This window comes from Tripterygium wilfordii, chromosome 23, assembly GCF_013401445.1.
Source record: "Tripterygium wilfordii isolate XIE 37 chromosome 23, ASM1340144v1, whole genome shotgun sequence".
NCBI lineage: Eukaryota > Viridiplantae > Streptophyta > Magnoliopsida > Celastrales > Celastraceae > Tripterygium > Tripterygium wilfordii.
The window spans coordinates 12,064,195-12,078,377 of record NC_052254.1 but is presented as its reverse complement, the minus strand read 5'-3'; the positions used below and the strand labels follow the sequence as shown (position 1 = coordinate 12,078,377).

Below are 14,183 nucleotides of genomic sequence, written 5' to 3'. Positions count from 1 at the left end.
TCCAATCCAAATTAAGGTCCGGACATGTAAATATTTCATAAACACGTGATTTTGTCCGACCCGAAACTGAATTTTTGCTACCCCTATCAAAATAACTCTTATTCTACCCCATGTCTGTAACATGTGAAATAACTATTAATTATAAACACACATATAAGGTCCACTTAACGTCCAATCCTTCACATTGATTGGGTGTGAAATAAGGTTATATTTTGAGGGTCTCAAGCATTATTATTCTCAAAATTCAATGGAAAAGTTCAAACAATCTTATATGCACAAAAATTTTCAAAATTCTGTTAAAGTTCACACTTAGTGTTTCAATTTACAATTTTGCTGAACAACCATTCTTTACCAGAACACCCAAGAAAATGTATCTAATTACGTCCATCTATGTGCAAGCAGTGGGAACCAACATGAACTTGACGCTCATCTGGGCCTGAACGACAAAATCAGCAGCAGTAGCTGTGTATTTGATCTTTAGAACTCACACTGTCTGATTTTTATCATTTCTCCAGCAACACTAGTCCTGTATTTGATCTTTAGGAGGCACATTAGCCGCAACCTTTAGCATTCCTCCGAGTTCAACTGGAACAAGCGGGATGAGAGAGTGCAAAACATCGGTTATAAGGGGGCGATAGCTTGGCTCTGGTTGAACACACAGCACAGCTATTGCAGCTACCTGCACATATAGCAGCAACCCACTTAGCAAAACCAAAATGCAAGTGAACTAAATTCAGACTAATTCATGTCCATTCCAAACTATAGACTCCATGGCCTTCATGACAAACTTGAACATGACATCGTGTTTAGGCATTAATCCTAGAGGTGCAAATTCACAAGCGAAGCGTAATGACTAGTGAGGATTGCAAACCTGGTATAATTGCTTCAGATCCATAGTATCTTTTATCACAGGATCCAGGATATTTGGAAGTTTAGATCTGTCAGTGAGCTGAGGCATGGCCTGCATTAATTAAGCTATGTTTCATTAAATATCATAATCAAAAAAAAAAAAACTTCAAAGAATTCCAGACAATGAGATCTCAGTTGATGGGAGTTAAAGGGCAAGTCCTACCCATGTGATAATACTTTGACATTGAGCTGGTGCCAGTTTCTCTACAGCCTTTCTTCCCAGTAGAAGCTCCAGCAGCACCACCCCAAAAGCATATACATCACTCTTATCCGTCAATTTACCTACAATATTAGAAAAAGTAATTCAACTGTAATACCATAACAAAATCTTACCAAGAGACAGAAAATAACTTAATTGCAAAATAACGAGACTGAAGGGCAAATCAAATTTCTAACCTGAATATCAGTCAAGGTAACAAAGCAAATTAAATTCTATCTTTGAACCATTAGACTCATCCAACTCAAATCCATGAACAAAATATTTCTAATAGCAAGCATATTCAAACTATGTAATCTGCATTAATCTCTTAATTTGACTTATTTTTATAAGATTCTGCGTTTAATTTACTCAAGATAATATTGATGTATCCTAGTGGCAAAAGGTAAATTTTCAATAATTTAAGATGGAAAACATATATGGCCCGCTTGACCCTTGCCTTGAGCTTGTCCTCGTCAACTCCAAAAACTAATTAAGTCCCCACTAATCACTCCCTTTAAGCCAAAGCAAACTCAAAGGACAGCAAGCAACTCTGTCAACAGTTGGAATACTACCACCATCAGAAATGAAAATAAAAGAAGAAAAAAAACATTTTGAGTTTCAGATTAAGCAAATTTTAGGCATCAGAGGTGTCTATTTGGGAAAAAAAAAACAATAACCCACATGCCACCTGGTGGCAGTACATGTGCAGCTGACTAATCTTATTCATTATCAAAAGGCACCAAAACATAATTGAAGTAATTAAGTGTCTAGAAGAAAACTATTATAAACAAGCTATTCATTATTTAATAGACACAGCAATCAAAAATAATTAATAAAATGCTGTGTAATAATAGGAAGTCTAGCTGGTATACCATCTAAAATATATTCCGGGGCAACATAGCCCAAGGTGCCGGAAAGCTTCATATTATTCTTGCTCTGGGTCCCATCAGCGATGGCAAGACCGAAATCTGAAAGCTGAAACCCAATAATCAAGAGGGAGAGGAGAAGTAAGATTTACAAGAAATTATGATAATGCGAGTGGATTCGTTTACTAACGCAAAATTGTAGATGTTTTCACCTTGGCATTGAAGTTGCTATCTAATAGTATATTAGATGATTTCAGATCTCTATGGATAACTTGTGGTTTGCAGTGTTCATGCAAATATTCTAATCCTCTGGTCAGCAAGTGCATAAGATAATTAGTTTCTTTCAATCAAGTAGCCACTAAAAAATTACTCATCATGACAAACAAGCTCACCTTGCTATGTCAAGTGCAATTTTCATTCGTATAAACCAAGTTAATGCCGATCCACGAGAAGGTCCTAGTATGTCAAATTCCATAACAAATATAAGCACTTGACTATTTTTCATCAAATAAAGGAGAACTAAGATATGGGTGCTTTACCATGTAATTGAGTCTCAAGAGATCCATTTTCCATCAGTTCATAAACAATGAACCCCATCTCCGCCTCGACACTATATCCTAGAATGGAAATGATATTAGGATGCTGAATTTTACTCAGCAAATCCACCTCATTCTGCAATTCCAAATTGAAAATGTGTAAAAACCAATACACATAATAAACTACCATAGAATCCTTCATAAACAATGAACAACACCCAGAAGCCGGTAAAAAAAGTCGTACCTCAAACTCTCTCTCTGCGTCTTGACCTACACAGTTTAGTTTCTTGACTGCAGCAGGCGTATTATTTTCCAATTTGGCCTTGTAAACTCGTCCAAATCCACCCTCTCCTAGTATGTTACTATCTCTAAAATTGCTGGTAGCTTTTTCTAACATCTTGTAATCCATAAATGAAGCAAGTGATTCTTTCTTGCAAACCATCTGTAGTGAACTAAATTTTCCCAGAAATGGTGTTAAGCCCACACGTCTCTCTGCATCTAAAAACCAGAAATGCCCAAAACATAAACAAAATAAGGCATGTCCATAGCAACATCAGAAAAAGAAACAAAAAAAGAATAAGTAGGAAATGAACCTGTGCACTGGGGAATAATATTGTGGTACTTCCTCGAATAAATCCAACAACATAAAATAGCCAAAATGATTATTGCACCAAGTGCAGTACTGGCAGCAATTAGAGCTGTGAGAAGCTTTTGGTGAGAATCCATGGTATGCCCTTCTTCGCTTCCTGTTAGTGGCCCTGATAGAATGACGAAAATAGAGGGCGTCTGGTTTAGGCTTTATCAAAATGACAAGCATCTCAATAATTAGAACTGCATACATTGTTGATCGAGAATCAAATTCGTATCGGATGTGCACGATTGTTGTAAAATTAACCAATTCTGCTATATTTTCACCATTTAATTAGCCAGATCCTGTGCGCCATTTTAGCGGTTCAAACGTGAAAATTCAAATTTTGAATTTCCATATCGATTTAGATCCCTCCAAAAATTTAGAACGGAAAAAATTGAACGAACCCATGAAGATTAACCATGATCCCATTAGATCTGTAAATATAACGATGCGAATAAGTGGAAAAAAAAATACCTGGAGGAAGTGCAGCCATGGAAGTTATCATGAATGGAGTAATAATGGGAGAGGCAGCCGGTGAGGGGACAAGTGGGTCTGGTGTGGCAGAAACTGCGAATGACTGAAAATTCCAAAAGAACAAAACATGGATAAGAAGAATCACCAGCAACAATGGCCTCATACTTTTCTTTGTATGTATATATATTCTTCCTATAATGCTGAAGAACACATGAAGATTGAGATATGAGAGAAATTGATTGTCCCCCTGGATGCTTGTGTGGGTTCAGCTTGAATTCAATTCAATCAACACAAGAGAGTATGTGGGTGACAGAGAATTTTTGCTTTGTATGTTCTCGGCCTTTTCTTCTCTCTTCCTTTCTATATTTGAATTCTTTTCGACTGTCTTTCTCAGTCTACAAAAGCAAAGAAAAAAGGATTCAGACGTTCAGTAGGGAACGCTGGAGTGGGGACAAGTGCACAACAATTATGTGGGCCAGTTATGTAATTAAATCAAAAGGAACTGAAAATCCAAAAGCCATTTTCATTTTCAGTTTCACTTTTTTTTGTTAAGTAAATGGGGTGGAAACTCCAACTTGGGTATTGAGTCAAGGTATGCTTTAACCACCTTGGCTGAGGGGTTGTCGGTTATTATCGAGTCAAGGTGTGTATATTCACTTCGTTTTTTATTCTCTGTTATACAAATTTTCTCGACTTTCCTGACAGCAACATTACTATCACTACATTATACATGCAATTTTCTCCCTAAACATTCCTGGAATTTCATGAAGTAATTGGAAATTTTCTTTTAGATTGTTCTTTTAGATCTAACAAAAAAAATAAATCCTAAATTTTTAAAAAATAAATAGAATATGATGCAAGGAATGGGGATGACCCTGTCACGTGTTAGGTGTTGAAAGTTAGAAACCGAGCGAGTCCAAACCGGTCACAGCTAAATAGATAAGTGCACAGATGGGTCCCACCTTAATTTTAATTTTCAAACATTATTAATTTTGAATCCCCACATATTATAAAAAAAAATAATCATTCATCGACAATGTGGGAACATTTGCTGATGGATTTAAGTATTTAACAGCAATAATGGGACAATTATATATTTTTTATTCAACAAAATAATGCTAAAAATATATATTATTTTTAAAAAAGATCCTACTCGTTGCATTTAATTTTTTTATATATTTTTTATTCAACAAAATAATGCAAAAAAATATATATTATTTTTAAAAAAGATCCTACTCGTTGCCTTTAACTTTTTTTATTAAATATTTTTCGGGTCATAGTCGCCAATTCATGTTAGTAAATCATGCAAAGACTTTTTTTGAGGTGCCAACTACATTTTCCTCATATGCGCCAAGGTTAGCCCAAAATCAAAGACACTACATATATATTTTAATAAGTTTATTTTTAGACATTTAATATGGATTTAAACTCGATTTGTTAGATCATCACGCACATTTTCACATAAGTTGGATCAAAACTCAGCCCTTGAACACCTGAGCGATTCTAGATTATCAACCAAGTGATCAGAGGCGGACCCAGAGTGTTGTCACTACAAAAAAAAAAATTACAATAATTATGATAAATTATTATAATGTGTTTTTATGCAAGCCCTATTAAAAAAAAATTATTTTGAGACATCCAATGGAGTGAGTTTTAAGTTTTAACCCACAAGGCCACAAGCCCACCACTTGAAAGTTAGAGCCCATAAGTGACAAAATGCCATAACACACTCGTCTGTGATGTGTCTGATCCTGTGTGGTTTGATCAATATGTAAATTGATTAGAGTATAGTATAAAATATACAAAGCATATTGTCTTTGCTGTTATTTGTTCGAAGATCATTTTGTAATAAATTACAATGTATTTATTGAATACTTTGAATTACTATTAATATATTTTTATGTTTGTGATTTATATTCATAAATCCATTACATAAATATCTAAAAAAAATTATGGGGCCTTCACATCACTTTTATGTGTCAATGATTTCAATTCCTGGATTCACGAGGGCAAGTGGTTTAAACTATGTTTATTACACATTGCTTTTGGACATGTATTTTTTGTTTGTTTCTTTTTTACACATGGCTGCACTGAAAAAATTTGGACCCTACCATGTTAAAGTTAAAACAAAAAAAACAATTATTAAAAGCCAACATTCTTTTAATTTTGAAAGACTCGGGTCATTCGATCGACTTTTCATATAAGTATCTTTTTACTTTTTAAAAATTAATTAAAAGTAATTACATCAATCTTTATATATAGCCGTTACTAGTTTTATAAATGTACAAATATTATTAACTAATTAACTGTATTGATGTTATATTTTCTGTACATATAATATTATTATAAATTGGTTGTTGTGTGTATATGCCAGCCTTGTATAATCTAAGCTAGTAAGCCTAATGCATGCATGCATTCACGATGGTCTAATTTTTAAAGATTTCTTAATGGAAAATAATTAAACAACTACAACTAAAAAATAAGAGTTTGGCCAACGAATACATCTACAACATTTATTATCATTATTGATTTTATTGAAGTTTGAATAAAATATGTATATATTAATAGATTATTTTAACGCTTTAAAAAAATGGAATAAATACATCAATCAAACTTATCATTTGGACATTCGACACGAGTTTAAACTCGGATAGTCAAGTCCAAACACATAGAAGTGTCTCATCTCACTACATGCTAAGTTGGGCCAAATATTAACATGTGACCACACAAGTATTGCTCTAATGAGAATTGAACTCGTGATCGGACCTGCAAAATCCATACAGTTTTGTCCCAAACAAATTCACGAACCATGCTTTTTTTATTGGAATCACAATATGCCCCTTTTTCAAGTAATTATTAGTCAAAGAATGACATTGCTTATCGTACTTGTGTGTTTAATTAAAGCCCCTAATTTTTTTCTCTCTCCGTTCATAGAGATTATACACATGGTCCACCCGACTTCTCTTTATATTCACAATTGATTAAAAAAAAAACTTGTTTTCATGAGTTGTATTGACCATAGAGGGGCCTTGCATGGCTTCTCTAATTTATTTTTTTTATTTTTTCCTCTTTTCAAAGTAAACCTGACAGGAAAAGTGGGCCTAAAGACCATGAGATAAGGTCGTAAACTGGGTTGGGCCACTAAGGCCTATTAAGTAAATGATGGGCCCCATGGACCTCATTCAACATTGGCCCAATCTTTGACCTCTGGCCTTTATCGACATTAATTAATTATTTATGATTTGGCCGGTCCCGATCTAAATCGGTTGACTGATAACACGGGGCGCACGTCTTTTATGACCTTTACGTCATCCCACTCGGTGTTAGCCACGTGTACATTGCTCCTTCGATGCACCGTCTCCAATGCTAATTAAGACGGAAGGATCCAGCCTCTTTCCTCGTTTGCAAAATGCCCCTTGTTCTTCCAACAATTACGATTATCTTCCAGTCAAACATCCTTGATTTTCCTTTCTTTTATTTTTTTTTTCATGGAAGTTGGAATGTCTTTTTCAGTCAATGTTTTTGTTTAATATTAATTATTGTATAATTAAATTATCTGTAAATAATGAGTCAATTACCTTGAACATGATTCACATCTTCTCACAAACATACCTTAAAAAAACTACTATATTCTCAATATTCAAACATTTTAATATAAAGTTGCAAATAATGAACCAACCTCACATGTTCGCTCTTAGATTAGTGTGCCTAATGGCATATTCCCTTGTCATTACATTATCCAAAAGAAAAAAAAAACAAAGTTTGTATGTTCTAATTTATTGACCAACGAAATGTACGTATTGCATGTTTGCCATTGAGTAAAGTATATTTTATAGTTTCAAATATAGTTTTAGGTGTTTGGATGATAAAAGTTGAAGTGATTATATATATATATATATTTATTTATTTATTTATAGTAAAGATCATATTGAAAACAACATGAAAGTTAATCAACAAATTATTTTGAAAAAAGAAAAAACTCATTTGTCATTTATCAAGAAATTTAAATTGGAAAACAAAGCCAAAGTGGGGAAATGGCGTTTTTGTAGTAATTACAATGAAAAAGGGGCGAAATAGTGGAGGTGCCAACGGCTGTTGCGCACCCACGTCAGACACGCAGTTCATCACAACCGAGGTTTTTCGTGGGGCTTCACTTCAATGACTATTCCCACACGCCTTCTCTTCACTCTTGAGCTTCACGCGACGAACAAGCAGCAATTTTTTTCAAAGAAATAAGTATATTATCCCGTTCAAAATTAGTTTAGGTATTTTCCAATAATGAAAACTAACAAGGCCATTCATATTAATTAATTATCTTGTTTATTATTAATTTTTTAGATGAAATTGTTCACGTTATATTCAAAGCACCTAAAACAATGAGATTAAATTTACCAGTATGGCAATATATAATTTATTTAAATTAAATAATAGTTTTTTGTCATTGACAATAATCATTTACGAATCTAACATTTGATGCTGTTAGAAAATAAAAATATTTCAAAATTCAAAATTTAAGGCATACATTAAATAATTACTTATTCTCAAATAACATAAAATGTGAATCTGTAATAAATAATTTAGAACGTTTTTATTGTTAATTTGTTATAATTTCATCTTACTTTGGGTACTCACTTGATTGTCAAGCCAAACATAAATACTAGAATCTTCGATGATAAGGAGGGCTCGATTGAGGTGTTTTTGGATAGATGATTTTTTTTGTTTTTAAACTTTGATTAAATGAAACTTTGCTCTAATTTGTTCGATTGTATTAAAGCTATGTAATCTTAGTCGTTTATGTTTCTTTGGTTTGTACCCTTGGGCACGAAAAAATATTAAATGAAAAGCAAACACCACGTCATCCTCTTACATAAATATACCAAAAATTGTTTTTTTTTCTTAACTACATTCAATGATATTTTCTAAAGTGTTTCCTATTTTCAATTTTTCATTAGGAAAGACACTTTCACCTACACGCGTATTAAATTCGCGTGTGATGGGTACACCGCCTCACTTCCACGTTGCTTCGTCTTTTCCCTATAAAATCTCTACTCCCCCAATTCATTCAAGACAAATTCCTCTGTAAATCCATTGTTTCTTCCCATTTCTTGTTCTTCTCTGCTCTATTGTAAATCGTAGTCTTCTCAAGATGAGTGTTGCAGTTCTCAATCCTCAAGATTGCCTGAAGAATTCCGTGTCTCGACAAGCTCTAATTTCACCTCCCAGAAAACCTAACCCCAACCAGAATCAGAACCAGAACCAGAACCAGATTAGGTCAAACAGGGCGGCGCAACAAAAACGGAGGAATAGGAGCCCCAACAAGTCACCTCAGTCACGCGCCAGCGTCTCCTCCAAGCTTCCGTCCAGAAATAGCAGCCCCGACAATAACAACAGTACCAACAGTAAGAGCCAGAAGCTCGTCATGGGTCAGGTCAGGATCCTTAAACGTGGCGAAGAGGTCAAGGAAGCGGCGCCGATTAAAGCCAAATCAGATCTGAATCTCGGTTCCACAGAGAGGTTAGGTCCAGATCCCGAGTCTATGAAAAACGAGATCCGACTGACCCATTCAGGCCCTGTCAACGGATTTTACGCTGGTTCGGCGTTTATCACCTCTCCTCCTCCTAGTTCCCTCCCTCTTCCTGCTTTCTTTACGAAGAAGACGACTGATCTGAAATATGACGATGCTACTAGCGATCTATGCAGGATCCTAAAACTGAACTTTTAGTATTGAGTTTGGTCGGAAATAGTTGTGTGGATTTGTTTGTACATCACGGTATGAGGTCTCCGTCCGTCGATTATTCCCTGATTTTTTGTAAGGGAAGATATCGACTTTGTTGACTTACTGTTGTGGTAACCTAGATTAGCTTGTGTCCTTAATGTAAAGTTTATTTTAGGAGTTAGTTTGAAGCTCAGAAGAGATCATTAGTGTTGAAGGTTAATGGGTTAGATAGTTTGTAAGTTAGTGATATAAGGGTCGAGTCTAGTCCGTAGTTTGCTGTGTTTTCTCGTACAAATGATCCTGGGTTAACTTGGTCGTCTCTCTGAAATTTGTAGTTGCTTTGTTTTCTAAATGAAAGTTTATTTTCTTTGTTAGTGTTGATTAGTTGTATTTGCTGCCTGGTGAAATCATTGTCGAGTTTGTTCTTGGCGATGAATTTCGATTTCGGAGATGGAAGAGAAACAAACGTTTGACTTCTTCCGAATAGCTCCATTTTTTTTAGTAAACGATGAACCACCAAGCTCGGAAGTGGGTCAAGCGGCACCAGGATTCTAAAAAATATATCTGGTTAGTTGGAATTTCCAAATTGAAATTATCTCAATTGGTTAGCTAGAATTCTCAAATTCGGATGGATGTACATTTGGATTTGGAGAGAGAATCAACTAGGCCATCCCCAAGAGATTGAATAGCTCTAATTCCCTGAAGGAAGAAAGGGATGTACATTTGGAGAGAGAATCAAATGTCATTCTCAAGCGATTGAATAGCTCCATTTCCCTGGAAGGAACAGAGAGTTGAAACATGGAAGTGATAGTCTCTGAAAGCTCAGCGGGAGCTAAATCGCCTAGTTTTGCTCTGGTAGATGAGTGAAATCCTTGGCTTTGGTAAATATTTTGTGAGGTACTGAAATGATTGTTCTATGCATTTATGGATGTGAAGTTGAGGAAATTCTGCAACAGTGATGCTTGATATTTAGTATTTTGCCTGAAGCATTGGGGTTTCTTCTTTTTATTATTTAAAGAAGATGAGACACGGTGATTCCTGTGTGCATAATTGCACTAGTCCTATCCTACCGGATCCATCTTTTGTGGATAAAATGGAGCCATTATCAGTTGGCCAAAAGGGCTGGCAGGTGGGCCGGAAGGCATGGGCTGTTATGGGGCATTTGAAGCTGGGCTTTCAAAAGTCCACAAGTGAAAAATAAGCTCGGTGACAGAAGCACGACAAGACTATAGAGATACAGTCAGTTTATTACTCCACTATTGAGCCCTCATCACTCTATTATAAACCAAAATTTTGAAAGACATGACTCTCAAATCACGCTGCAGCCATGTGTGGAACGGTGTCGTGTCATACAAGGTAGCAACAGTGAAGGCAAGAGGGACAATTGATATTTCATATATGTTTGAAAATTCAGATCAAATAGTACAAACTAATATTGTCCGTTTTGGGAAAAACCGCAAAAGACTCGCACGATTTTGTTGTTTTGATGAGAGACAGTAGATAATTGACCTAGAAAACGCGTTGATTATGTGAGATGGACTAGACCTGTACTTATAAGTCACTTGGTTAGGTTGTGTCAATCCGATGTGGGATAAAGTCTTACGAATCTTGGGCGATCGGTATCTTTAGCAGGCCAAATTGGTTGTTTGGTGGGCCAGATGGGCTTGTGTTTAACTGTACGGCCAAGGAAAACACAAAACGGTGCGTTGTTGATCCAGAATGCCTCTTGAGTTTTCTAACCATATTGTGCGTGCCATAGCAGATTGGTAAACGTGCGAAACTTGGCTAGGTTGGCATTCAATAAAAAAAAAAGCCGGATCAGTCGGCGGATGCACCAATGAGTCTAGGCTACAATTATTGTTGAAGCAATGGACTTTCCTCTTGCTTGCTACATTTATGCCTTTTTATAGTACTCTACTCATTCACGTCATTTTCTTTCTTTTTTGGTTAAAGGAATGCTAGTCTTTCAAAATCCGAAATTTTAAGTCGTGTGTTATTTGCATATAAATATTTTTAATACTAAATAATTGAATAATTATATGTTGAAAATCCAAATCCAAACACATATTTTTCACTTTGGACTACGTCGCATCCTTCCGTGAGAGGTGTAAGAACTTTACTTATCGATTGGATTATACCATTATATCAATCCGATATGGGATATTAATCAAATAAATTAGCTTATAAGATATTTAACCAAAATTTTTGTTGCTTAATGGATTAATCGCCAAATATATACACGCATACAGAAAGCTTGATAGATAACTGATTTTTAATTTGGACTTTTAAAACATGTTGGCCGTATCAAATTTTTTTTGATATGGGAAACGGAAAGGGGATAAGAGAGGCTCGAACTTGAGACTTCTATGAATATCACACATATGAGTGTCATATGAGTTATTCATATTCTCGGTATCAATTTGTATTGCTATATTGTGAATTAAATAAGAAAATTGTAAATAAACAAACATAAAAGGATAGTGGTTTATCTGTCGGCTTCAGAAGTCCAAGTAGCGGACTACGAGCAACAGCTTTAAGCTTACGACAAGGAAATGCGCACTCGCCGACAGAAGTCTTATCAACCACGCTAACCTCTCTAATCATTCTACTTTCGTGCCTTTCGCGCGTCTGGAATTACAAGACATGCTTAACACGGGCGAGATCGCAAGTCCCCGTAACGTCGTACCTTAGCATATATGTTGCCTCATCGTGTGATTATTTAGTTCAATTTTTTCTGATAACTTTTATACTGTTTAAAATATTGTGTGAAATTATATACGGACAAATTCTACAATCAATTATTAAATTGTTTCTATTAAGACACAATATACCTTATCGGTGTAAGGTATAGTGCTTTCGAGTGTTTATATGTGCAGAGCCCCTCATTACATATTAACTAAGTTTTTTCATGGGTTTAAGTGAATTGGGTTAGTGCTCAGTTATTAGATTCCATAAAGAACAAAGTCATGAGGATAATCCGATATATTCACAGTAAATCAAAAATCTCGAAATGAATAATATAATTGGCATGTATAAGGTGTTAATTTTTGATAGTCTCACATTTCAATAGATATGTTACTCACTTCAAAAATCAATTTTTGAAACCTTTGTCATGTTTGTATCTTCAAGTACAAAATGTTTCTTCGTCTTTATTTTCCTCATTTTGAACTTCACAATTTGGGTTCAAATTTGAAACTTTAATTACCACTTTCCATGATGTAATATTCGTAATACAATATGTCTCTTTAGTGCCAATAAGCTAATAACATTTTCATTTGAATGGATAAGACGTGACAGAACTTTTTCGTCTATGCTGGTTTGGCTTTTCCGCTCCTTTGTTTTTTATTATGACCAATTATTTAATAGACAATTTACAATTAATTAATTCTGTAATGTCTTAGCAGCGTCGATACTTCTCATAAAATAAGTCGTTGTAGACGATGACAATCATGACATGACAAATTAGGATTACAAACTTCGAATAACTTGACCTATAACACCCGTATGAATCATCAATTTATATATATAAAATGGAGATCTCAATGATGTTTTCCTTTGAATTGTGAATAATAGTAAATAGATGAGTAAAAAACTTCCCCTTAATTATGAGAAAATCATCAATACTAATAATAAACACCCACCAAAAATTAAATAAACATAATATTAAAGATGTTAATTATGAAAAAATCAATGTTAATAATTGTGGAAAGTATTACAAAATGCTGAAGTGCTTTAAAAGCTGCCACATCTGCTTCTGTATGGCTAAAACTTTTGCCACATGTAATAAAATAAAACTAAAGTTGTGTTAAGAAACGTTTTCAATCATCATGCCTTTCCACCTTATGTGATCAATCATATGTCACAATTCAATAATATCATGTTATATATAGCAGTGCTATTATCTTGCTACTGAATGTACTCGTATTATAATTAAAATCTTTGTGAAGTGTATTGCACTTCAAACTTGGCCACTTTTAAAAACTTTTAATTTTACCTTTTAGTCGCGTGAATAAATGGTGACACATATTTTCGCTCTGTTGACGCTACTGAGTACTCATGTTTAGAATGAGATTCATGATTTGTCCATTTACTACTATGCATAGAATGTTGTCCATACAAATGTTCTTGATGACCTTTGTCACTTTGGAAAAAAAGCAACGCAAACAATAATTACTAAACTCTGAACTATTTTTTCCTTATGCATCAAATTTTTTACTCCCTCTTAGAAAATTATTTCGTAGCATATTAAGAAAAATGTATTGTAGTTATTTGTTCATCTCACAATTATCTCTATTTTCTACAATTCAAGCCATGTTGTTCATTATGATAACAAAGTATCGAAAAATTGTCAAAAATATTTATTTTCCAAACTAATTATGTGCCGCGCGAAGCGCAGGCATACAACTATATGATGAAAGCTAAGACCATAATGTTTTTGTGTTTTAGAGTTTTGTAGTAGTGTTTTGAGATTAAAAGTTTTTAATAAAAATCATAAGTTCGTAGTATTCGACCTAACAAATGATGGATCCATAATTTGAATTCATTGGAGATACAATTAAGCAGTGGAGGTTCGGGACCAATGCTCTATGAATTTTTTTAAGGTCATTTATATGACATAAAGATAATCATTAGTAATAGTTTCAAATAATAAAACATTACGTATTTATTTATTACAATTGTCTTCTACGGATATTTCACTAGTAATAGTTGTAAGCAACTATTTTTTTATGAAATGTACAAGGCAATCATCATAAAATTGATCACACATTCGATTGCGCAAATATGTCTCCACAACATTCATTCTTGAGAAGCATTTTCTACACTTGTTATTACTGTAGACAAACCAATGCTA

At 34.4% G+C, this 14,183-nt stretch overlaps 2 protein-coding genes across 2 annotated transcripts; one reads left to right on the top strand and one right to left on the bottom strand.

The window, feature by feature from the left end:
- Positions 1-220: 220 nt before the first annotated feature.
- Positions 221-4,027, bottom strand: LOC119993176 (probable receptor-like protein kinase At1g80640). The gene is made up of 10 exons (XM_038840170.1): positions 3,616-4,027; positions 3,104-3,268; positions 2,755-3,008; positions 2,514-2,646; positions 2,367-2,430; positions 2,187-2,283; positions 1,981-2,083; positions 1,073-1,191; positions 872-961; positions 221-679 (listed from the first exon to the last, which is right to left on the bottom strand). Exons 1-10 carry the CDS (start codon positions 3,776-3,778, stop codon positions 521-523), a joined length of 1,347 nt encoding a protein of 448 aa, XP_038696098.1. The 5' UTR covers positions 3,779-4,027; the 3' UTR covers positions 221-520.
- A 4,650-nt stretch (positions 4,028-8,677) lies between these two features.
- On the top strand, positions 8,678-9,710 carry LOC119993177. Its single transcript, XM_038840172.1, has one exon. The coding sequence runs from the start codon at positions 8,762-8,764 to the stop codon at positions 9,335-9,337; it is 576 nt and encodes a 191-aa protein (XP_038696100.1). The 5' UTR covers positions 8,678-8,761; the 3' UTR covers positions 9,338-9,710.
- Positions 9,711-14,183: the final 4,473 nt, after the last annotated feature.

Coding starts and splice junctions, on each gene's coding strand:
- LOC119993176 (XM_038840170.1), bottom strand. CDS start 3,778: ATGAGGCCATTGTTGCTGGTGATTCTTCTTATCCATGTTTTGTTCTTT. Junction 2,431..2,513: donor TCTTGAGACTCAATTACATG/GTAAAGCACCCA, acceptor TTGACATACTAG/GACCTTCTCGTGGATCGGCA. Junction 962..1,072: donor GTCAAAGTATTATCACATGG/GTAGGACTTGCC, acceptor TAATTAATGCAG/GCCATGCCTCAGCTCACTGA.
- LOC119993177 (XM_038840172.1), top strand. CDS start 8,762: ATGAGTGTTGCAGTTCTCAATCCTCAAGATTGCCTGAAGAATTCCGTG.